Source organism: Doryrhamphus excisus, linkage group LG6 (assembly GCF_037039965.1).
Source record: "Doryrhamphus excisus strain RoL-2023G ecotype Guam linkage group LG6, RoL_Dexc_Guam_v1.1, whole genome shotgun sequence".
Lineage (NCBI taxonomy): Eukaryota > Metazoa > Chordata > Actinopteri > Syngnathiformes > Syngnathidae > Doryrhamphus > Doryrhamphus excisus.
This window is the reverse complement of record NC_136362.1, coordinates 23,175,472-23,201,438: the sequence shown is the minus strand read 5'-3', so window position 1 is coordinate 23,201,438 and position 25,967 is coordinate 23,175,472. Positions and strand designations below refer to the sequence as shown.

The following is a 25,967-nucleotide window of genomic DNA, read 5'->3' as shown; positions in this document are numbered from 1 at the left end:
CGCCGTTGCTTGTTGGCAGTATTGGAGAAGATAAAAAAAAAAAGTACAAAAAAAATACGAGAAACGCTTAAAACGGGAGTGTGGATTTCCTCGGTCTGTCACAATAATCGAAAAATTGATGAATTAAACAATAAAAAAACAGGTTGATAATTATTACACCCTGGATAAAATCACATGTTTGCGTATGTTTGCGTGTCCGCTCGGGGGGGCAACGCGCTACTACCCTACTGCAGTTAGCTTCGTGAGCCAGCGTACACTAATATGATTGACGGCACAAAAACGTTTTTAAGCGTGGGAATATTTCGGTTTTAAACAGCATGAACACCGACGACCAACATAGACAGTTTTTTTTCTGAACCGGGAAAAAAAAATGCTGACTGAGTCGTTTGGTCGGCAAATATCAACAAAAAAATATCAAAATATAAATAAATTGTGCGCGCTCAGAGACGGTGTCGCTGGCTACATTGCAAAAACATACATACAAAAAATATCTGCGTCGAGTTCACGTCTCACACAAAATAACGAATAAAATTGGTCTCCAAAGTTGTTGCCTGTAATATTCAATAGCCGAGATGATTTATAGCAATATTTACAACGTGACAACTTTATCATGATGGGAGGCTACTTTGCTAAGGATCTGGTCCTACCTATCAAAAGAATACTGTCTTGTATTTGGTTAGTATTGTATTACTCCAATTACAGTTGTGGCCGAGCCTTGAAGGAAAACTACAATATTCCACCATCCTTCTGTCTTTCTCTTTTGTGTTATAAAGATATAAAAACAGATAAAAAAGAGCAAGCTCATTTCTGCACATAATGGGAAGGTTTTCTATCTAAGCTGTGAGCATGTCATAAAAGGGTACATAAAAAATATATTCGGTATTTTGCTCATTTCAAGCATTAGCGGAACTTCCTTCCTGCGTGTATTTAACATAACAAATAAAGGAACGCGACAACTCGCCTTTACTTTTCCAAACTCAAAAACACAGCAGCAGTTCCAATATGTAACGTTACCTTTTTGGTAGTGGTCTGAGGCTTTGTGATATTGTGATGTTGCGTAGCCGTTAGCTAGTAGCTAGCCGGCTAGTAGCTAGCCGCAAAGTGTCTTTGCGATTGCGCCAAGTAGTTTAATTGGCGTAACGAGGCCTGGCCCGGGCCAACATGCTAACCGCTCCAATGTTAATAATAATAACAATGTAGCTAACGTGCACGTTACGTTAGCGTTTCTAGCCAATTGGGTGTGTCCGTTACGTGCAGTGGTGAGCTACCTTCTAGAACACATAAAAGAGAAAGACACGTGTCTCACATAAGGATTGTGGAAGATTGGCAAAATTAGAAAAATGTGTACTTTTCCTTTCCAGGATGAATAAAAGCTAGTTAGCTGTATTAGCTTAACATGAGGAAAGGTTCCAAACCGGTTTCTCCGAAGCTTATGAATTCCAACAGCGTATCATTTCTATGGCTTCTCAAAAGATGAAGATGAAAACTTTTCAACTCATTTCCTGTTTTGCGTAAAAAATATGTGCGCAGTAAAGTTGCCATTCTTGCTGGGAATGTCAGACTCGGTGTTGTTTTAGTGGTTGCCAATGTCGATCCCGGGAGGTTGGGAATGATACAATCTTGGAAAGCAACTTGGTAAAATGACAAATTGAGGTGATGTGATTGACAGATGTACAGTACATTTGCACCTAACACTTCTCGTAGTTCTCGTAGCTAATGAAGGGCACCTAATTATGAATTGTGTTTTTTATGAATCCCTTTTTGGATCTTTCTCCCGTTCTTGTCCTACATTGGATCGTCGTAGTTGTAGGTGGGAGCTGCTGAGTACTGGTTCTGCTGCATGGCTCCCTGAGCAGCGCCCATAGCTGCTTGCTGAGCCGCCTGCTGCACGTGGGGGTTCTTCCACGCCCCGGTGGCCCACTCCTCCTGGGCCTTCCCCAAACTGCCCCCGCTGCCACGGTAGAAGTTATGCACCTGGAAGAGAAGCCCACGCGTTTAAACCCCAAATAAACGCGGAGCTATGATAAATGTGTGAGTAACCTTGGACAAGGCGATGAAGGAGAGCACCGCCACGGCGGTAAACATGATGGTGGGGATCAACATGACCACAGCCGAGCCGATGTTGGTGCTGAAGAACGTTATGGTTGCCAGCCAACCGCTGAGAGACACAACAGGGTTATCGTTAGTTTGTGGAGACATCCGCACTTCCATCCATACATCCATTTTCCTCCGCTTATCCGGGTCCGGGTCGCGGGGGGAGCAGTCTCAGTAGGGAAGCCCAGACTTCCCGGTCCCCAGGCACCTCCTCCAGCTCCACCGGGAGGACACCAAGGCGTTCCCAGGCCAGCTGTGAGACATAATCCCTCCAGCGTGTCCCGGAACACCTCACCAGGGAGGCGTCCGGGAGGGATCCGGACTAGATGCCCGAGCCACCTCAACTGACTCCTCTCCATGTGAAGGAGAAGCCAGCCCCCACTCTGAGCCCCCAGCGGATGGTGTGGACATCGGCGCTTTAAGGGGGTTAAGTTGAACGTTGCTAACCAGCGTTTCCAGGACGGCGTACTAAAAGCTCCTTTTCCTCAACTCGTGCATCAAGGCTCGATTTTAGCCGACACATTCCAATATACAGTCATGGAAAATGGAATAGAATTCTTTGGGAGTACGATGCAGTAGCTGTGAGGTAAGAACTTCCTGCAAGTGATTTTGGTTATGATCAACTTTGAGCTAGTTTTGTTATGGTTATTATATCTGCCCACAGAACTCTACTCTAGTTGGACCAGACGTGAACTTATTAACAAAGAGGAACATTGGGGCCACTTGGGGGGGAAAAAATCTGAGATTATGAGAATGAAGTCAGAGATTTCTGACAAAAAAAGTCAAAAATAAAATCATAAATGTATTTGAAAAAAAGTCATAATATTGCAAGAATAGGTCATAATATTACAAGAATAATGTCATACATTTATGAGAAAAAAGTTGCAATGTCATGCAACCAGGAAATTGTGAGTTGGAAAAAAGTTTATGAATAAAGAATCAAGAATAAAGTTAGAAATATACATGTAAAAAGTGAAGATAAAGTCATACATTGAAAAAAATGAGATCATATTATTATTATTAATAATAAATTATTATTAAAGTTGTACATTTACGAGAAAAAAGTAAGAATAAATTCATATTTATGAGAAAAAAGTTGTAATAATATGAGAATTAGGTCATAAATTTATGAGTCAAAAGTGAGAAGAAAGTCGTATATTTCAAAGAAAAAAGTGAAAATGAAGTCATAAATGTACAAGAAAAAAGTTGGAAAATTACGAGAAGGTCAAACATTTATGAGAAAAAAGTCGTAGTATTACGTGAAAAAAATTGAGAATAATGTATGAAAAAAAGTTGGAGTAGTATGACAATAAAGTCATGACGTTGCAAGTAAAAAGTGAAAATAAAGTTGTACATTTACAAGAAAAAGTCATAATATTACAAAAACAAAGACGTAAATGTCTGAGCAAGTGTATTAGTACGAGAACAGAGTCGGTAAAAAGTAAAAAGTGAGAATAGAATTGTATATTTACAAGATAAAAGTGAAAATAGTCATAAATTTAAGAGAAAAAAGTTGTCAAATTACAAGAAGGTCGTACCTTTATGAGTACGTAAATTCCCAAGAAAAAAAGTTGTATTATTATAAGAATAAAGATGTAATTTAAGAGAAAAAGGTAATAGTACAAGAATAAAGTCGTACATTTCCAAGTAAAAAGTGGTCATAAATTTAAGTTGTAAAATTAAGAGAAGGTTGTACCTTTACGAGAAAAAAGTGAAAATATCGTAAATTTATGAGAAAAAAGTTGTAGTATTATGAGAAAAAAATTGAGAATAACATATGTGATAATACTGTTTACACAATAAAGTTATGAGTAAAAAGTGAAAATAAAGTTGTACATTTATGAGAAATAAGTAAATTACAAGAAACAGTCATAATACTACAAAAACAAAAACATCAATTTCTGAGAAACACGTACTACTATGAGAATAGGGTCAGAATTTTCCATGTAAAAGGTGAGAAAATGTTATATATTTAAAAGACAAAAGTGAAAATGAAGTCATAAATTTAATAGAAAGTCATAATATTTTGAAAATATAGACGTCAATGACAAAAATTTCATAATACGAGTTTAAAATCTACAATTAAAAAGTGAGAATAAAGTCCTACATTTACAAGAAAAAGTGAAGATAAAGTCATACATTTATGAAAATAAAGTCATAGTATTATGAGAAGAAAGTGAAAATAATGAGGAAAAAAGTTGGAACAGTACGCGAATAAAATCATGAAGTTGCAATTAAAAATGGAGAATAAACTCATACATTTACGAGAAAAAAGTGAGAATAAAGTCGTAAATTTACAAGAAAAAAGTCGTAAATTCACAAGACAACGTTGAGATTTTTACAAATAGGCTCAAGACCCGCCTATTTAATTTGGCTTTTGGCTCTTTTTTTTTTATTAACGTTTGAACTTTTATTTAATGGTTATTTTATACTTTTGGATTTTAACCAAATGTTTTTATATTTTTACACATGCTTATTTTAGTTTTTATTAATGTTCTTATATATTTTGCTTTTTATGTCATTATTTCTATATATACTTTCTATATTCTTATTTTATATGTTTTTATATTTTTTATCCCATATATCCAGTGTTTCGTCAGTGGGGGCTCTCTGCGCTGGGGGCTGGGGTGTCTCTTCTCGTGGGGCTTACTGACTGGGGTGGCTGGTGCCCCACTGCAACGAGTTGCGGCATCATGGCCTGGGCCGTAACCTGTTGTCTTTCTTTTTTAACACGTAAAGCACTTTGTGCTACATTCTATGTATGAAAAGTGCTCTACAAATAAAGTTTGATTGACTGATTGACTGAAAACGAGACCTAAAAGTGAGCATAGAGTTGTATATTTACAAGACAAAAGTGAAAATAAAGTCATAAATTTAAGAGAAAAAGTGGTCAAATTGAATTTACGAGTAAAAAGTGAGAATAAAGTCGTACATTTACAAGAAAAAAATAGAAAAGAGTGAGAATAACGGTACATTCATTCATTTTCTACCGCTTTTTCCTCACGAGGGTCGTGGGGGTGCTGGAGCCTATCCCAGCTGTCTTCGGGCGAGAGGCGGGGTACACCCTGGACTGGTCGCCAGCCAATCACAGGGCACATATAGACAAACAACATGCAAACTCCACACAGAGATGGCCGAGGGTGGGAATTGAACCCTGGTCTCCTAGCTGTGAGGTCTGCGCGCTAACCACTAGACCGCCGTGCCACCAATAACGGTACATTTACGAGAAAAAAGTTGTAATAGTAGGAGAATAAAGTCATAAAGTTACAAGTAAAAAGTGAGAATAAAGTCGTACATTTACAAGAAAAATGTGTAATATTTATTTAGGATAAAAAAGTGTTAATATTCCGTTATGTTATGGTGTCAGAGAGAAACTGGAAGGAAGAAGCTTTTATTGATGTAATGTGGCAGCAAAACAGAACAGTAGATTAGCTTGTTAGCTTGGCTAATGTAGATTAGCTTGTTAGCTTGGCTAATGGTCTCGCTTCCTTCCTGCCTTCCTTCCCTCGCCCTCTCCGCATTCCATAGTTGACTCAGGAAATGCCTGTTGCTATGGAATATTGGAGATTTGAAGAATAATATTTTCAATTTAAAGTTGCAAATGTATCATAAAAGAACGATGAAAAGGGGCAACTCCTGTGATGATAATAATCCACCCTCTTTCCCCATAAATGTACGACTTTTATTCTCGTAATCTGAGATTTTTCCCCCCAGTGTGGCCCTAATATTCCGTCGTGGGACCTCTGAGACTTATTTAAAATTGTTGAAAAATAGTATAACATGGGACCATGACCGAATCAACACCTTCTCGTCGTGTCAATCAAAACCGAACATGATGATCGGAACCGGAAGTGCTTACCATACTCCCCATCCCGGAATGCCAACTGTCTGGATAATACTGATCACAACCTGGGCCATGAAGACAAAGAAGAACGCCATGAAGTTGAAGGAGCTGTCGGTCCTGAGGCGAGGGAACGATTGAGCGTCAGAAAAGAGAACATTTGGAAAAGAAATACGACGTTTTCGTTGCCGCTTACTTGAAGGCCTTGTAGATGGGCCTGAACCAGCACACGTACGAGCAAGGCGTGAAGAGGATGAGCCAGAGGAAGGCCATCCCAAAGTTGGTGGCTCCGCCTCCACCACACATCCATGCCAGGCAGCCAATCAGGTTGACAGCCAGAGTGGCGCTATTCACTGTGGTATCAAAAATCGTATTTCAAATATAGTAAACAGATGATTTTCTACGCTCAAACTACACAAATATTCCATTTATAACAAAGCCAGATTGGGAACCAATGGGGATAGCCATTGATTCTTACCAAAATTAGCAGTATCACCCAACCTGAGGAAAAACTACAACCGGTCCCTGCTTTTCACACGGGGGGGCTATTCCCTGGGACCACCTGCTAATTGCAAAAAAAAGTCATCCGGACCCCCGTAAAAATGTCTATTTTGATACACTTAACCAACACAAACCAAATGCCTCCCTCACTCACCAGGAATAACACGTGCAACACACAATGTATGTAGGTATAACAGCCGCAAGACATGCTGGGAAACTCGTTATTTTTGGTTGCACCGTGAGTGAGGTAAGCATTTGAGGTGATAGGCTCCTGTTGGTGTGCAATGGGTGACTTAAGGGTACATTTACGTACTTAAGGGTGTACTTTACGGTTTAGCTGACTGCATATACACAGAGGCGTGAAAAAATGTTGACCCCCTTCCTGATTTTGTATTTATTTTGATGTTTGTTTCAGATCATCATATCAATTTTAATAAGTTGATGACAACACGACTGGACACAAAATGCAGTTTTTATCATTAAGGGAGAGAAAAATGTAAAGGGATACCCCCATTAAAATATAAATTAACTGAGATTAATTGAGATCGATCAGTGTGGAAAGGGTTAGAAACTTTTGGGACTCCAGCAAACCACAGTGAGAGCCATTACCCACAAATGGTGAGAACGTGGAACATTGGTGAACCTTCCCAGGAGTGGCCGGCCAACCAAAATGACCCCAAGAGCACCGTGTGACTCATGCAAGAGGTCACAAAAGACCCCGCAACAACATCCAAAGAAGTGCAGGCCTCACTTGCCTCAGTTAAGGTCAGTGTTCATGACTCCACCGTAAGAAAGACACAAAAACGGCCTGCATGGCAGGGATCCAAGACCAAACCCTCTGCTGTACAAGAAGAACATTAAGACTTGTCTCAATTTTGTCAGAAAACATCTTGATGATCCCCAAGAAGTAGCCGTTGTGGGGTCTTTTGCGACCTCTAGGATGAGTCATCGTCATTTTGGTTGGCCGGCCACTCCGGGGAAGGTTCACCACTCTTCTACATTTTCGCCATTTGTTGATAATGGCTCTCACTGTGGTTTGCTGGAGTCCCAGAGCTTAAGAAATGGCTTTATGAACCTTTCCACACTGATAAGTCTTAATTAATCTCAGTTAAGTTAATTAATTAATCTCAATAATTAATTAATCTCTTAATTAATCTCAGTTATGTTTAAGTGAGGGTGGGGGGGCAATCACTTTAGATTTTTCTCTCCCTTAATAATAAAAATATTTCTTTAGAAACTGCCTTTTGTGTTCAGTTGTGTTGTCATGAAGTAATTTTTAAATGTGTTTGATGACCTGAAACATGAAAATAAGACATCCTGGGGGGGGGTACTCTGTCACACCACTGCATGGAACATCTCCTCAAGCAAGTTGAAGTTTGACTACTTCCTGTGAGCCCCATCCATCCAATATAAGGCTTTCTACCCAGACATTATCAAACGATGGCAATGAGAAGCATAAAATGGTGTAATTTTGCACAAATAAGACGTTTTAATGCAAATTTGCAGGCTTGACTATGTTGACTTGGGAATGTCCACTGTAGTGGACGAGTGGCTCAGCGTCTCCAACATTTCCTGCCGCTCAGTTCCACAGTGAGAGCTGTCACTCTGGTATATTCCGGACAATGTTTTGGGCAAAACAAAAGTGCGCATGCTTCAGACAAAACAACACAAACGGCGAGGTGACACTTACAGATCCATAAGTAGTAGAGCCGCTTGCACATGGTGCGACGCTGGTCTGGGATCTCGTTGAAATCCTGGTAAAAGCACGGCTTGAGGGGGATGAATCGAGGCAGCGGAGGGAAGTTGTTTTCTAGGATACAAACACAGACATATGAAGGAATCCTGCTGTGGTTTGATATAGTACTATCTCCATGCAATTAGTACACAATCTTACCTGCCATGATGAGAAAATGTATTTTCCTCTAATATTTTATATTCCTGGAATATCAGCTGGCGTGAAAACTGCAAAACAAGAGAGAAGATTGCAGATTAAATGCCAACCCTGGGGCAATCCAGGACACACTTCCCCACCCCAGTATGCATTCATTCAAGCATCCATGATAGTAAAGCTTCATTACTTGTTAGATTTCAAGATGAATGCTTGGCTCACATTGAAGCTTTGCAACCGAGACAGATGGGAGCAGTGTGGCCTTGCGCATTGAAACCGGAGCAACGGTGATCCGGGCCAACAGGATTGATAAACTGCACAATACCGTATGTTTACATACTATTTTACCCCGCCGTCTTTGCAAAAACGCTACCAGTAACCACGATTTTCATCATGTGACGGTTCTAGAGGACATGTTGGCGCACAGCATGGTGAAGGGCATCATTCTGCTTTGCGACTGAAGCCATCTATGCAGGGCCGAACCGCCAGTCATGGTCATTGTTGCGCGTAGTGATGCTGAATTCTCCATTCTAATGGAGTGTTTCTGTCGTCTAAAGTAGCGGCGATGCAGCGGGCCGCCGTGCATCTCGATGCCGGGCGATGGAGAAGCGCGTCCTTCAGCCCGTGCGTCATGTCACGGGTGTATCGGCGCTTCTTCTTCCGCTCCGGAGTCCGGGATGAATGAAAATACGAGATCAAAGACCCTTACCTTGCGTTTAGTGGGTTCCTAGTTTCCAGTGGATCGTTTAAAAAGCATTTTATAAATTAATCTTCATCTAAATGCATGCTTGGAACGGACCAATCTGCCGGAGAAAAATGCACCGTTGGTGTGCGAATGATGGGTCTGGGAGGAAGAGATGGTCACGTGATGTGTGTGTGTGTGGGGGGGGGGGGGGGGGGTGTTACCCACATATCTCATGATGGCTTTTACCCGCCTGGGCAGGACTTTCCAACACAAACACTGGATTTGCTGCTGGACGGAATCAACCAATCACAAAGAAGCAGCGGTTGGTTTTAGTGATGATAGTGCAATGCAATCTGATTGGGTGCTTGTCGGTGACGTCACGGCAATGTTCAAGCTCTGTCTGTTCGTGAGGTGCGATACCACTGATTTCGTTTCCTAGCCGATACTTAGTCAAGTTAGGTTGGTATCGGCGATACCTGTACTTCGTTTCAAATGATAGCGCAATAAATACGAAACATCAGAGTGATGTATTTATTCATTTTTAATTCCTGAAGTATCGAGGTGATTTATGATACAGACCAGCTAAGATACAACAACTGGAAAACAGGACAAAATCATATCAAATATGTGTATAGGACAAAATCATATCAGATATGTGTATTTTAACATAAACATTATCTTTTAATGAAACCAATTAATAATTGGTGCTACAATAACAATTGAAACATTATTCACCATTCACACAGAGTTCTGTTTCCGGTCGATCACCAATTCAATGACTGCGAGGCAGCGGGTCGCTGCGCTTAAGCACCAGGCGGAAGAAAAAGTAGTTCCCACCACCATTCTATCAGGGTTAGACATTCTATCTATCATCTAGACAGAATGTCAAACATGTAGTTGCTTTCCACTGTGCTCGCAAATGAGTAAAGTATCTATCAAAAGTATCTAGATTTTTATTTGAGAACTGATTTTAGAGCAAGAAGACCTGGTATCGAAAGTATAGACGTTTTGTATCGATCTGCGCAGGTCTGTGGTGGAGGTGCTCGCTGGCGAGCTAGCTTGTTTTTTAATACGTTATAATAGTGGCATTACCTAAATTAACAAGTTCACTGACAGAAGTAGTCATTGAGTCGATGTTCGGTGTTATTCATAAGCAGCAAATAAACCAACATATTATCATATTCACCTATTATCGCTTCCAAGGACGTGTAATGATTAACACACGTAAAGCCTAAAATTGACGCTGATTCTTATGGTTTGTTCTCTGGGCTGCAGTAGAGGCTGTTTGTATCATGCACCAAAATCTAATAGATGAATCGAATGCTTTTTTTAATTATTCGCCGATACGAATGGGCAAAGAGCTGTTTACACGTTCACAATCTGGACAGTTAGCGATACACTGGTGTTACTGTACATTCGGGTTGCATTCGCTGCCCATTTGTTGGGTACGATTGCAAAACATTTGTCGTAATGAATGTAAATTTTATTGAAGAGTTATCACAAGTACATTCACAATACACCTGTTTTTATAACTACAGACCGTAGCAACCATACGAATTGTATCGATCCAGACGTTTCCAACTTAAAATGTAATGCTCTTTTTTCCCAGACAGGGTTTTATTGAATTTACTTGATTTACTGTGGCGACCCCTGAAGGGAAAAGCCGAAAGAGAAAGAAGACTGTTTTTTCCAGATAGGCATTGAAGGCAGCAGTGGGGTTGGCTGACGTTAGCTTTTCGCTGTTATGCTATGAGTTGAGCCAACTTAAGGTAAGGCAGACCGCAGAACTTTTGGGTGTCAACGAAAGCAAGTGTTTTCTTGAGGTATTACATGACTGTATTCCAGTGGCGTGTTCTCAATGGCAGCTCGTAGAAAGTCGTTTGTGCAGCTTTTATTTCCGCAGCCCGTCACTTGTTGTGTTAGTTAGCATTAGCTTCGGCATTATAAGGTAACCCATTACGTTTATGGAATGGAAACATGGCACCGACCGCATCGGTAGAAACTGTGAGCAAACCCAAGCATAATGCGCCTAAATTGCGTTGTGTGTTCGTCGCAGTAGTAACAGTAGCGGTAGCTGTTGGTAAAAAAAAACGTAGCCAATTTGCTTAATATTGGCGTTAATAATACAGCTTCCTTTCAGTGACTGAATACATTGAACTGGATACTTGGAAGTTAACAAGTTATTTAAGGAACATCATGCTCCTACATTAGCATAATTCAACATTGTCTGAAAAGGAGTAGGAAGAAGCAGAGCTGATTTAACCATCTTCACACCATATCTTTTATATGTTGACACTGTGTTTTGTTTGCGTACATTTCTTTAGATATCGTTCATTTGTTATTCACTTCCTGTGTGAAAAGGAAGTTGTTGACAAAGGTATTCAGAGTAATGGCACAATGTAGTTTGTGCAGCGTTAAGGAAAATTAGAAATAAAACTGTTACAATAAGGATACAAATGAGAGAAAAAAATGCTCTGTGTTTTGTGTTCCTGTTCAAATAAGTTGAATAAGATGACATTAAATAGGGGTAAATAATGCATCAGAGTAAATGTATCAACAGTGGGGTTGTCTTGTATTGTGCAGTAAAGATGATGTCCTATTTCACTTGTCAGTTTTGAAGTTGGGCTCCAGGTGCCTCACATGTTCCACTGCTTCCTTCAATTTGTGCATTCTTTGTAGTGTACTCCGCCTCTTGCCCAAAACCAGCTGGGATAGGCTCCAGCCCAACCCTAGTTCAACACCTCGCTGGACGAGGTGTTGCAACGGGGACCATATATTAGCAAGATTGCTTTTCCTTTCATGAGTACCTGCATGCGGGTACTATGGAGATACAGCGCAAAAACAGTCTATATTAATATCAACAATATGGTTGGTTTTGATATCGTGCTTAAAGTAAATGGACAGCTTGAATACATGTAACTCTTGGATGAATATAGTCGTGCTTAACACGCACTAAAAGGAGTGTTTCTTATTTTGTTATTCCGTTCACACCTAAACTAATTGCATCTTTTGTGCCGTGTACATGTATTTGTAGTGCTGGGAATGCAGCCGCCGCTTCCACCTGAGGTGGTCAGAGAGTTAGTGTGCTCCTGTCTGCATAGAGATCCAGTGGCAGCAGATCTTCGTTGCAGCCTGTTTGTTGCTGCCGCACAAAACTACAGAAGGGACTCTTTGCTTCGACCCTTCCCTCCTCAGTACATCCACGAGGACGCTAAAGACTTTGATGCACTGGTAAGCTACACATCATTTGATGCCGTACATTTAAAACCACCCTTCATACACAGCCTGTCAAGCAATAGATGTTAACTACTGACCATTTTCATTTTGTAAAAAGGCTAAAAAAAAACTTAGCCTTGCAGCATTGTGCCTGAGCGCACAACAGTAGTTAGTAAGACTCAAAATCTGCCTATGCTACCTCAACATTAAGACACAAATATAACTCCATAGATGTGCACCTCCAAAAATAATATTCAAGCTGCAGCGACATGGCTCGTTTGGGTTGACTACTGTAACACATTGACCAGTCACTCAAGCCCCCACCACCATCGCTGTTGTGTTGCTCAAAGTGTAGTCCAGCGTCCGCTCATGGCTCATTTGTCATTGCACCACTAAAGAAACAAAATAGACGAAAAAAATTGCACAAATTGAGCACAATAACAAAAAGCTGCAACTTCTCCACCAACAACCAATAAATACAAAACTATGGATTTTAAGACAAAGCATTAAGTTTACCTTAAAAAAAATACAAAATCTACAAGTCTACAAAATACATATACAAAGCTCTGTACTTAAAGGAAAACTGCAGTTTTTTGGACTTTTGCCCGTCCACATATTTCTCTTTTTTTTTCTATACGTTCTGATGAGAGTAAACAAAGTTAGTATGAGTTAGCTATCATTGCATGTAATGGGAACCTACCTATTTTGACTATGAAGTCCTCTAAAAAAAAAAAACACATTTATAATAATCCTGTGGTCATGCATTCATGTTAAATTTTAATTCTAGACGCATTGATTTCACAACGGCCGTATGGCTAACGCTACTTCCGTCAACAGCAGCAGCATAGATACAGCGATGACACTTAAAATGACACTTGAGATGTCTTCCAGCACAAGATGTGTGCGCCACACCTCAGGTAAAAAATGCTGACAGCAAACAAGTATCTTGTTGACTGTTAGTAGCGAAATTGAGCGCTAGGTATCCACTCTTTCATCTGTGAGTGACGCTGAGACTAGCGACTAGCAATGCGTCGTGTTACACAACCCTTACACGACCCTTATAGAGCAGCAGTACACAATAACCCGCACAGAAAGCTTCCTAGATCTTCCAGAATCTGCACCAATTCCAGGTGTATTTCCATGGATTTCCAAAACTATCTGTTTTAATTTATTCCGCCTCCAGGCACACCCACTCTGCTGTGATTGGTCACACTCCCAAGCTCTCTGGAGTACTTCCGGACTAACTCAATCAACTAACCCAAAGCCAAACCCAGTTTTTGATTTTGTTGGTATTGGAGTTGATAATAAATGAATAAACCCTTTGGAGAGCTACCTTAAAAGTGGTTAGGACCTATGGTAGCTCATGAGCTACTGTTTGGAAACCCCTGACCTCGCCTGCCCGAGGACAAGCACTCATTGTCGTTCACACTTTATGTGATGCACCACTGGTGCCGTGGAGTTCAGAAGCCAGACGTGCGGGCACCGCATTTACTAAGGGGAGACAATCTTCGCACAACGTCGATAGTGGGATTGTGTCATTACACATTTTTAGCGTTGTGGAGGAATTTTGGCCCACTCGTCTTTGCAGAATTGTTGTCATTCAGCCACATTGGAGGCTTTTCCAGCATGAAGCACATTTTTATGGTCATGGCACAGCAATTAAATAGGATTCAGGTTAGGACTTTGACAAGGCCACTCCAAAGTCTTCATTTAGTTTTTCTTCAGCCATTCAGGGCTGTAGAATGTTGTTTTCAGCTTGAGGTCACCAACAGTTGGCCAGGTTTTCTTCTTAAGATTTTTTTGTGAGACGACAGACTTCATGCCCCATACTACATTACTACAATTCAGTGATTTTCAACCACTGTGCCGCGGCACACTAGTGTACCTTGAGAAACCGTCAGGTGTGCCGTGAGGAATTATCCAATATCATTTTTTATAATTAACATTTATTAATCATCATTTGCAAATATTATGTCAATAGCCATTATGTCAATAGTATACATGGACCCAAATATTCCAATTCACTTTGGTTTATTTGCTCAAACGGAAAGAATTGAACAGGGATGGAATATTCCTTTAACCAATCCGATTGCGGTATCTTGTACCTGCTCAAACGGGAAGTTGTCAGGGTGCCTTCTTCTTCCTGGTGTTTTTCTTCTTCTGTTGTTTATTGCCGGTTGGCAAGCAGCTTTGGTGTGCATTAGCGCCATCTGTGGAACAGAATCTAAACCCTTCTATACGCCATACCCAAGTGCAGTTTTATTAAAAAAGAAAATATATATCTATATAAAACATGTCCTGAGTTTAATTATAAAATATTAGCAAGATTGAATGTGATCTTTTCCTGTTTAAATTGATCCCGGGTGCGTTCTTTCAGAGCATACTCAGATATGACGTAACACGCAGATCCAGACGTTCTTCACTTTTAAAAATGGAGGCCAGCAATCGGCACTGGACTAAGCAAAGTTTGTTTTTGATCCAAACTAAATTTCAAGACTGGACAGACGAAAAACTGGCAATACAGAGTTATTCCAACAAGTGAAAGAATACCTTGGGGAAGCCGGTATCACGTGATGTTGGTGTTTACGTTTTACTGGGCATGCCCCATTGACTATTCTGGTTGATTATAGCGGCGCATGTAGACAAGAGATTGGAATATTCCTTTCCATGGATACCATTGTTTCCCAAAAGGTCATTCGGAAAGAGAAAAAGTGGTGATGTAAAAACGTGGCTACTGTGGAGTGTCTGTGGTGTAAAGACTAGCAGAGCAATGTAATATTGGTCCGTGTGGCAACACCTACCTTGTTCCTCCCATAGACTTATTGATGCACGTGTGAGGTCGTGGTGACATTTTGTAACATTTTTGGTTAGTGGTGTGCCACAAGATATTTCCAATGTAAAAAACGTGCCGTGGCTCAAAAAAGGTTGAAAAAACACTGGCCTAATAGTCCCGTTATGAGATGTAATGCCATCAGGAGAGTTGGTCAGCCGTGGGTTTTGGGATGATCATCAGCCAAAGCGAGGCCCTCCATTGGAGCGCCTCCAAGAAGTGGACCACCTCAGATGTGTCCAGTTGGGTCAGGGCAAATTCCAAACAGCGGCAACCTCTACTGGCCCTCCTCTCCAACAAGAGTGGGGGGGACAGAGTGAAGGAGTGGCAGTCAAACAGGCCAGGAGTACTATTAACTAAACGCTCAAGTGTAAAAATAAGTATTGGGTCAGGACTTGAACATTGCTACTGTGGTAGCAGCTCTAATATCAGAAGGTAGGGCATTCCACAATGTTGGAGCCCAAATAGAAAAGGCTCTAGAGCAGAGGTAGGGAACCTATGGCTTGGGAGCCAGGTAGGGCTCTTTTGATGACTGTATCTGGCTCTCAAGCATTTCTTACCACAATAAAAATGTATTTTTGCCAACATTTTAAAGTAAACATCACAGAAATGACTGTTAAAAATAATATTCAAAATCAACAACTTTCTTATGCATTTTAATTCGTCCATCTATATTCTACTGCAATACGGCCAACCATATCTATCTTTCCTGATGATATTTTCCAGGTCAAACACCAAAACTTGATTATTACTGGGTAATGCTGTAGTCTACCTCGGTCATTGAGATGTCAAAAAAACATGTAAATGTAAACTTTCCTCCTTTAGTCAAATAGCTAAAGCTGCAGAACCAAGCCTTCTGACGAAGATGGCCAAAAGAATGAAATACGTCTACGGAGTATGGTGCAAAACTATGCAGCAGCAGAAGTTGTATTAATGGCAACAAGTATTTGATTTATTATTAGACACTGCGCTGCTCACGAAAGTGTGCTGGCCACACCCCATTGGCGTGGGGTAGGTGCCTGGTCTACGTAATTAGAGCCCATTATCTAAAACTGTTGGTCTTACATAAAAATGCACACATTTTATTACATTCAATGTTTAAAAAAATGTATATGGATCTCACAGATACACATTTTAAAATATCTGGCCTTCATGGCTCTCTTCGCCAAAAAGGTTCCCGACCCCTGCTCTAGAGCCCGTATACTTCTTTCTGGCTCTCAGGATTGTCAAAAGACCGGCGTAGGTTGTGAGCGTCCGCGTCACCTCTACGCTTTACGACCCCATTGCACCTGCAGCCGTCAGCCAACTCCACACTGTGCGTCCCGGCATGGAAGCGGCCATCAAACTTCTTGAACTCGGAGATGTCTGTGATGATGTCCTCCTGCATCCACCATCAGACCTTTCCTGTTGTCATCAGGCATCCGCATTAGAACATGACCATCACGGGAAATGTTGTTTTTAGCCACATGATAGATGGGTTCAAAGTTTGAGGGAAAAAATAGTGGTAATAAGCTTCAAAATAGGGTCAGGAGCTAGACATGTTGATGATATAAAGGCATGAAAATGATTTTTGTTTCTAGCTGGCCGATGTGAATTCTTTCCCTGGTGTGAGAGCGTTGGTTAGACTGCGACCAGGAGAGGGACAGCACCATGTAGCCCTCACACACTGGATTCTCTCTTCTAAGAGCTTTGCTGTCAAGACGCTACAAAAGGATGAAGTACAACATTAATGCTAATATGCTCATACCGCATTATTTTCAACCGCCCATCCAATCATCTCTATTTCTCCTGTCTCCACCAGTATGCCAAACTTTGTGCCCTGACAGAAAATGACGGCGTTTCTGCACCAGTGCCAGACTTCCTGTTTGAGTTGGAGTACTGCGACCAGTTGAATGCGAGGTTTGAACGGACCAGAGCGGGCAGAGATGTCTTCTACGCTTTCCATGGAAGTCGCCTGGAGAACTTTCACTCCATCATTCACAATGGGCTGCACTGTCACCTCAACAAGGTCAGTCAGGCCGTGGGCTTCATCTGAAGCTCTTAACACGTCTACGACTAAGCATAATTCATCTTTTCATGCTGACTGGTCAAGGTGCTTGAAATTATTAACGTTACAAAAGGTGCAGCTTTTTGTCTCCCTTTGCTATTAGGAAGCATAATTGTGGTTTGTAAGGCTGGGACCAAAACTCAATTCCTGATATAATACGATAACCTGTCATGATAACAAATTTTGCTGTACAATAATTGTGTGACAAATTATCACAGATATTTCATCATTTTGGCAACATTTTTATACCATTTTCCATTAAAGGGGACTATTACTACTCATTTTTGTCCCTTTGTTTAGTATTGGGGACTCCTTTAGAGCAGCTACACGCGATAACCCGTGCAGAAAGCTTTCTAGATCTTCCAGATTCTGCACCTCTATGTGCAGTGTTTCCATGGATTTCTTGCTTCCGACCCAAATGGTCTGTTTATTTTATTCCACCCATAGCGTCCCTAGGACTTTTGCATATGTCCACCCATATAAGTTAGCCCAGATGGCTCTGACGTTGCAAAACTCGGTGTTAAAAAAAACTCTCTGAAACTCGAGTGTTCAGAGCAGAGGTAGGGAACCTATGGCTCGGGAGCCAGGTAGGGCTCTTTTGATGACTGTATCTGGCTCTCAAGCATTTCTTACCACAATAAAAATGTAATTTTGCTAACATTTTAAAGTAAACATCACAGAAATGACTGTTAAAAATATTAAAAATTAACAACTTTTTATGCATTTTAATTCGTCCATCTATTTTCTACTGCAATACGGCCAACCATATCCATCTTTTTTGATATTTTCCAGGTCAAACACCAAAACTCGATTATTACTGGCTAATGCTGTAGTCTACCTCGGTCATTGAGATGTCAACATGTAAATATAAACTTTTCTCCTTTAGTCAAATAGTCACCTACCTAAAGCTGCAGAACCAAGCCTTCTGGCAAAGATGGCCGAAAGTGTGCTGGCCACACCCCATTGGCGTGCGGTAGTGTGCCTGGTCTACACAATTAGAGCCCATTATATCTAAAACTGTTGGTCTTACATAAAAATGCACACATTTTATTGCAGTCAATGTTTAAAAAAATGTATATGGCTCTCACAGATACACATTTTAAAATATCTGGCCTTCATGGCTCTCTTCGCCAAAAAGGTTCCCGACCCCTGGTTCAGAGGCATGCCAAACTTCTTACGGGGCTCACTTCCAAGTGCTCAAACCTCATTATCTGAAACTTTGGCATGGCATGAGAATACAACATTCTAACATTATCCTTTAATGTAGAATTCTAATATTTATAGGTCAGACAAGTGGAAAAAAGAATAAAATGAATGAAAGGTCCACTTTAAAAATTCATGTGGGAGGTGTAATGAACATTCGAACCACTAGATGGTACTCAAGTATCATGTACGAAGTGAGCTTCAGTCACATCAACTTGACACAGACGTCATGAGCCCATTTTTTCATTATTTATATGGCAAATAATGCGAGCACATTGTGTCAAATGCAAAAAAACTATAATTACTCCAGATTTTAACATTATAATCAGAATGTCGAGAGGTTTTAAGTACAATACATTGATAAACAACCTAAATTAAACATGTAAGATTTGAGCTTTTTGATATCCTTCAACAGGTCTTCTTTCACTCTGTTTATATCGTTCAGGAAGTGCTGTTTGTGACATGGCAGTTAGTACCGTCTGTCAAATATTTCTGACATGTTAAAAAAAGACAACTTGGGGAAAGGTGTATGTTTTTGTGTGCTGTGCTCCAAGAATCTAGTGTATGCTATAAGGGTGGAGCCAAACCCGACTACGGTACTCGGAACGGCATGAATAATGGCTTTTTAAATTTTTTTACAAATAATTATTTTGAACAAATACACTTTAAATGTTTATATTCAGGAACAATTAAAACGTTTTTTCTGAGCAGTGCATGCCCGGATCAGCCAATGAGTGACTGGTGTTCAGCAGTAGGGGGGTGGAGACAGAGCAGTCTGCCCACTCCTCACAAGTCGCTGTGTCGGAGGAGGAGGATGAACTTAGTTGCATCCGTATTTTGTAAACATCTCACCTTTCACCTCAACTGGGTTTCAAATGCTAACGTTAAGGTGGTTGACAGTGTAACGTTCACATTGGCTTCAAACTGTTAAGTAAGTGAGGTTTGGGAACTTGTGTAGAATTGGATGCACGTTCATGTTCTCAATTAATATAATTGAGAGTAGTTAGTAGTTTTTGGTTCAGCCATCTATGAGGTAATGGTTATGGTTTTTTCCTTCCAGGTTCATTGGGAGATTTATGGAAAAAAAAACATTGGCCAATTTATTCCTAGTTAGTTAATATTATTTGTATTCTTATTTAATTATATTATTAGTTATAATAATTTGACTCGAATATAAATACAAAAACAGTAATAAACGGTAAAAAAAAACTTGGAATGATGTGTTCTTTATCCGCCATGCATACTGCTCCATGTTATGTCCAAACAACTCCATTTTAGTTTCATCAGTCCACAGCACCTTATTCCAAAATGAAGCTGGCTGAATAGTTGAGTGGTCTGCACCAAGATCAGGTTGGAGGTCTTTGGAGCTGGTCTCTGTGTTGGCTTTGACTCTTCTCACCCACCTTGGCCTCTGCTTATCTGAGATTTTTCTTGGCCTGCCACTCCGGGCCTTAACTAGGACTGTGCCTGTGGTCTTCCATTTCCTCACTATGTTCCTCACAGTGGAACCTGACAGCTGAAATCTCGCTTTTGACCTAGCTTTTGTATCCTTCCCCTAAACCATGATGTTGAACAATCTTTGCTCTTTTAAGTCTACCATCATATTCGGAGATGATGCAAAGAGGAGAATAACTTCCAATTGGCCACCTTAAATACCCTTTCTCATGATTGGCTTCAAGAGTCTATGTAGGTCAAGGGTCAGTGAGCTTAGCATGCAAATTTTGTGTTCCTATAATTAGTGTGAACGGTATTCAAATCAATAAAACAACAAAGGTGCGCAAATTTAGGCACCTGCCTACTTCTGTTGAAATAATTCTTGCACACTTTCTGTCAAAACGTCATTTCACTTCTCATCCCTCACTGTGTTGGTCTGCTGTATGATATATTCAACTGGAATTGCTGAGCCCAACAACCAGTCCATCCCAGTATAAATTGATCTTTAAAGACATGAAATAGTGCTGGCATTTGAGGTGTAAGGTTTATAAAGTCTGCTGGCTTGACCTTTGGTTCTTTTCATGCCACACCCAGAACTCAGTGTTTGGAGAGGGGACCTACCTCACCAGTGACCTCAGCATGGCCGTCCTTTACAGTCCCCACAGCAGCGGTTGGCAGGAAAGCCTCCTGGGTCCGCTTCTCAGCTGTGTTGCCTTGTGTGAAGTCATCGACCACCCAGATGTCAAGTGTCAGGTGAAGAAAAAAGGTGCGTAGCGCTGCTTTGCGGGCATCTTCACGCAGCTGTGGGTTTCAACATCTTCTGCTCACGTCTCCTTCCAGACTCTAAAATCATTGACCGCCGGCGTTCACGGGCCAAAAATAGCGAGGGAGGTGAGGTGCCACAGAAATACTTTGTGGTCACAAACAATCAGCTCTTACGTGTCAAGTACCTGTTGGTTTACTCCCAGAGGAGACACCTGTCCAGGTAAGAGCTACAGGACACAAACAACCCCTACATGATAGGGCTGTCATGACACCAGATGATTGGGGCCACGAGGATGAGACATTAACATTATAACATGAACAAACCTTTTCATTTAACGGAGTCAAACTATGGAGGTGTGGATCGACTCACCGTCCGCAAAGCTCTTAATTGACTGGTCCATCTATGTTCCCACACTCCCCGATGATCAGGAACTTTAGGTCATGACCGAAAAAGGAGGTCACGGATACAAGCGGCTGAAATGAGTTTCCTCCGTAGGGTGGCTGGACTCACCCTATGAGAGAGAGTGAGGAGCTCGGTCATCCGGGAGGGGCTCAGAGTAGAGCTGCTGCTCCTTCAAGTCGAGAGGAGCCAGCTGAGATATCTTGGCCATCTGGTCTGGATGCCTCCCTAGTGAGGTGTTCCATGCACGGCCAGCCAAGAGAAGGCCCTGGGGCAGACCTAGGACATGCTGGAGGCATTACGTCTCACAGCTGCCCTTGGAACGCTTTGGGGTCCTCCTGGTGGAACTGGAGGTGGCCGGGAACCGGGAAGTCTGGACTTCCCTGCTGAGACTTCTGCCCCCATGACCCGAATCTGGATAAGCAGAAAATGGATTAACATTTGGGTGCACGCTCATAACACGGAGCAGCGTATATTGGGGACCACCTGTAGTGACGGTAGATATGGATTGACACGATGATTGTGGTCTGATGCTGTATTTTTATCCCCCACCCAGACATTCCCACAGCACCTCCTGGTTCCTGAGACACCACTTTGCCATCATGATGAGTCTCTACCTTATGCTGCTCATATTCATTGGCGCCTTCAACTCAAACACCTTCATATCTTTTTGGAACAGACGATTCAGCTGACAAGACAAAACTCAGTCTTTTTCCTTTATACTCAATTCCCTTTACAAACCGAGCATATACTGCATATATATCTTATCAGTGATTCATAATTCTATTCATCAATCAGGCAGTTTTATAACCTTTTTTAGAAATACGAGGCATTCAAGAAACACATTCCAACATGATGATGTGTACGATTCTACACTGGTACTAGGTATCAGTACTACGGTACTACTGTAATGTTTGGCGAGACAGGCAAGCACCAGACTTAGTGGGCGGCAGCTGTGACGGCAGTGAAGTATATCATTTAAAAAATGCTATAAAGATCCTTTATGGTCATTAAGAAGCTGATTTAAAACAATAGTTGAAGGATAATCAACTACAGAGTATGTTAACCTTCCTATTCTGTGTTTGAAGGCGATCTGAAGGTTTAAGTCCGCAAGTTCTCTCTTTCATCTCCAAATGTTTCCCCCTTCCTTTCTTATTGTATGGCTGGGCGATACTGTACGTCCGTATGAAATCATTTACTGCCAGACATTTTCAGAGAGAAGAGCTCCATACTGACAGACTTTTTGGAAATTTTGCTGAACTTTCAACTTTCAAGACCGACAAAATATTGAGTTTTAGGACTATGTAAACATTGGAACTATGGAAAGAAACATTCGACTCTCTTCTTTCACCAGAAAAAATAGTTTGTTTGTAGCCCTTTTCTAAATCAGCGATAGAACAAAGGGCGGTTTCAGCGAAAAGACCTGATTTTGACCAAAAACCATAAAAGCTCCTGTGGAAAAATGATGTGGATAAACGTAACTTTTGTGCTGTAAATTTTGCTATCTTGACTCAGACGTCAATGACGAAGGAGCAGAATGAAGGAAATGGAAAAGGAAAAAGCAGTGGCTCAGTCATTTGGAGGTACTTTTTCACCACCTTACCTTTAAAACTTTTTTTTATGCTGAGGTCAGGCTGATAATTTTCGGTACCGATTACTACGAATGTCATTTTTGCAAATTTACCAAAATTGGCTTTCAAAAAGCGACCAGTGTAGAACATAATTAATACAAACAACATAAAACATACTTAAGCCAAGTTGATGAATCACGTCAGGGACGCTGAGCCCAGAGGAGCCAGGTGGTTCTTCACCCCCCCCAAAATTACAGTGATAGCAGTTTTGTGGTTGACTATGGCCTGTTATTTAGTTTTTAAAAAAAAGCACATTTAAGCAAATTGTATGTATTCTAAACACTAAATTAAGCATTTGCTAGAATAAAAATGGCTAAATGAATGAAAATACAAACGTAAGGTATTCAGGATATGTATTTTTGAGTGTTGATGAGACAAAAGCCACCGCCGGAAGTAGGCTGTCATTGCTAACGTGTCAGTCGATGAGTTACATCTTATTTATGTCTACAATGTCTCAATTTTTATTTTTATGTCTACTATATTGTGTGACTATGGGGGGTTTATTCCATGTCTATAGGGCTCTAGTAATGCAAAAAAATGTATTTGCTGTGCTTAAACTATGCAAATATTTCATTTATTCAGAAAGCATCATGCTTTGCTGAAATTCACTTATCACGATCGGGTCTGGAACCAATTAACCACGATAAGCCAGGGTATGTCTTGGGTATTACGAGTGTAAAGGTGATTATAGGGGGTTATTTTATATCTAGAGGACTCTAATAATGTTAAAACCCGTATTTAGAGTGTCTAAAAGAGGTTTTTTATGCTCTATGTCAATTTATAAATAAGGAATCCTACTTTACGGAAATTCACTTATCATAGTCATGTCTTGACCCAATTAACCGCCATAAATGAGGGATTACTAGAGCGGGAACAGGCTGGGAATGGGAGCACCCCCATTACAGCCCCTAACTCGCCTCCCAAGCGTATGTCATCAATGTTACAAATGATACTAATTATTGTTTTAATATTTACAGCGGTTTTATGCTCAAATGACTGCATGAAGTCTTAATATTGAGCACCCCCCCTTTCCTTTTATTATTCTTAGCTTTTATTACAGTGTACACGGGTTAGCTTCTATTTACACTTGACATTTGAGAATGTAAAGATGTTACCTTAAAATGGCTTATTCATGCAATAAATTGTTTTACGATGCTGACAGGTTGACTCTGGAACAGATTATTTGTGTTTCTATTCTGCCGGGGGGTTCCAAATCCCAACAATTGGCAGTGAGACCGATGAAAAACAGAACCAACTGAAAGCCCATTTGAGCCAGCACTTGGTGATGAAGGCAAGGAAAAAAACCTTGGACAGAACCCAGGCTCTGTGGGGTGGCCATCTGTCTCGACTATTTGGGTGACCATATAAAAATAAATACAAAAATAGATATTTTTTATGTGCCTTTCGGTCCCCACCTTGTAGGGCCACTGTAGCTCCACCTCCCTCTTGGTTTCAAGGGGTGTTTAGCCCTTAGCATTTATCCCTTACCCCTCAGTTTAAGAATTGGGACACCACTTGATTCTCGTGAACGTGCAAAACCAAGGGATAGAATCGGGATTCAAAAGGCGTCATAAAACTGCCCCTTTGTAAAATCACATACAGACTTCCTTATATGGGCGTGTCTGTAAGCAGATAAGCACTCTGCCCTCCCCTAAGCGCTGCTCGTCTTGCTAGCAAAGCCACATTTTTTTACAATTCCTAACGCTACCATCCGGCACAAGTAGGAGTTCCTGATTCCCTACCAGCAAAAGAAATACATTTGAATCTGTCAACGGCATTTCCCACTGGACTGGTTCGTGAACATGGGCCACCATGCAGCTGGACTAGCCCACAAACTTGCTGAAGCCTGACGCCTTTCCAACGTTACTTGGTGGTGTGGAAGAGTCAGAAGAGCCAGCAGTAAGTCATTTAAGTAGTTTATCAGTGTCCTAACTGTCTTTATTTTTGGGAAGTCTTGGAGCAAAAACGCTTGTCTGTGTAGCTTTATAGCATAGAGGAAGCACGGTTGCCAATAGCCTTTTCCCACCACAATTAGTGGCTCTACCAGAGAATTATTTTTTTTACACACTGGTAGTCCTGCAAAACACATTACACGTTATCGACGCTAAAATGCTAAAGCTACTTCCCATTGAGAGACGTCTTGATGTAACCTCTTGAGAAACTTCAGACTGTACAGTCTCTATTTGGGATTGGATTTGGGATCCAACACATATGGCTGTATGTTCAAAGCGGACATTTTAAAAGGACTCCTATAAAGTTAGTGGCACAAACCTGAAGTCTTTATATGCATTGGCAGTGGGTGAAATCGCCGTTTATTATCAGCAACAGTTAGCGGCACAAACCGGAAGTGTTTCTACGCACTCAGCAGTGTGACCAACCACAGCAAAGTGGGCGTGCCTGGAGGCCGGCCGTGGGTGGAATACATTAATACAAACCGTTTTCATGGGAACCACAAAAGCCAAAGAAATACAGCTGAATAGGTGCAGATTCTGGAAGAACTGGAAGGCTTTGTGTGCTGGTTTTAGTATGTAGCTGCTCTATAGAAGTCCACAACTCAATACAAAGGGATGAAAAATGAGCATAATAGGAATTGGAGAAGTTTGGGAATATGAGCTTTTAAATTATTTGGGAGATTTTTAAAATAATAATTCAGGCTGTCAAAGTTAAGTTTCCTGTAACGGCGGCAATTTTTTGGACACGCGATTAACAGAGGCTCCTCCTTTTGACCCTCGGCCCCCACCGTAGTTTGGTTGAAGCACGGTAACTCTGTAACCACAAGCTGGAACAAATATTGATGGGAAATGGAGAAAGAAAAGAGTATTTAGATTGGTAAAGTTAGCTTCAAAGCCCTGGTAGATGGCTCTTGTAGCAAGACCAAAGTTATTTGGATCTTACATACATATATATCTTACATATTGGATTACATACATTTCTAAGTAATAGTTACAGCATTGTAGTAAAATAATACTTACTGTAATATAATGATTACTGTCTATGTACTTTAATGTGTTTTAAAAGAGAAATCAAATTATTATTGAGTTTGCAATTTGGATGAAATGTTTTATGACTATTGCCCTATGTTTTAGGTATTTTCATTTGTACATTTCATGAAGGGAAGGTGTATTGAGGTGATTCTTTAATAATAATCCTTTCTGAATCTTCCTAAATGGGCTTTTTACTCACAAACATTTAGAATTTAAAACCAGTATCATAAATAAACAGATCTTATTTTGAACTGACACTGTAATTAAAAAAAACATGTAGGTGTTAGTGTGAGAGGTCTCATTTGCTCACATTTTAGTATTTGCTGAACGTTTGTGAGCGAGTTTAAGAGCTAAAATGCTAATAATACAGAAAATAGTAATACAAAAATATGCTTGCTGACTGTATTGTTTTAAATAACGCCCTTTGCTCCAAAATCGATTCCCCTAC

General features: G+C 40.7%; 2 protein-coding genes across 2 annotated transcripts; one reads left to right on the top strand and one right to left on the bottom strand.

Moving 5' to 3' along the window:
* Positions 1 to 433: 433 nt before the first annotated feature.
* Positions 434 to 9,198, bottom strand: scamp5a (secretory carrier membrane protein 5a). Its single transcript, XM_058087808.2, has 7 exons — positions 9,034 to 9,198; positions 8,331 to 8,398; positions 8,127 to 8,246; positions 6,132 to 6,288; positions 5,954 to 6,055; positions 2,041 to 2,158; positions 434 to 1,974 (listed from the first exon to the last, which is right to left on the bottom strand). The coding sequence occupies exons 2-7, from the start codon at positions 8,335 to 8,337 to the stop codon at positions 1,786 to 1,788; spliced, it is 693 nt and encodes a 230-aa protein (XP_057943791.2). The 5' UTR covers positions 8,338 to 8,398; positions 9,034 to 9,198; the 3' UTR covers positions 434 to 1,785.
* Positions 9,199 to 10,403: 1,205 nt separating this feature from the next.
* Positions 10,404 to 23,694, top strand: parp16 (poly (ADP-ribose) polymerase family, member 16). Its single transcript, XM_058087896.2, has 7 exons — positions 10,404 to 10,778; positions 12,044 to 12,240; positions 16,636 to 16,773; positions 16,857 to 17,063; positions 20,334 to 20,505; positions 20,580 to 20,724; positions 21,461 to 23,694. The coding sequence occupies exons 2-7, from the start codon at positions 12,052 to 12,054 to the stop codon at positions 21,594 to 21,596; spliced, it is 987 nt and encodes a 328-aa protein (XP_057943879.2). The 5' UTR covers positions 10,404 to 10,778; positions 12,044 to 12,051; the 3' UTR covers positions 21,597 to 23,694.
* The last annotated feature ends 2,273 nt before the right edge of the window (positions 23,695 to 25,967 follow it).

Bases quoted from the DNA above. Each gene is read 5' to 3' on its own strand.
- scamp5a (XM_058087808.2), bottom strand. The intron at 2,159-5,953 runs GTAAGCACTTCC...TGTGTCTCTCAG, and splicing joins ATTCCGGGATGGGGAGTATG to CGGTTGGCTGGCAACCATAA. The intron at 1,975-2,040 runs GTTACTCACACA...CTTCTCTTCCAG, and splicing joins CCTTCATCGCCTTGTCCAAG to GTGCATAACTTCTACCGTGG.
- parp16 (XM_058087896.2), top strand. From the start codon at position 12,052: ATGCAGCCGCCGCTTCCACCTGAGGTGGTCAGAGAGTTAGTGTGCTCC. The intron at 17,064-20,333 runs GTCAGTCAGGCC...TGCCACACCCAG, and splicing joins TGCACTGTCACCTCAACAAG to AACTCAGTGTTTGGAGAGGG. The intron at 20,506-20,579 runs GTGCGTAGCGCT...GTCTCCTTCCAG, and splicing joins GTGTCAGGTGAAGAAAAAAG to ACTCTAAAATCATTGACCGC.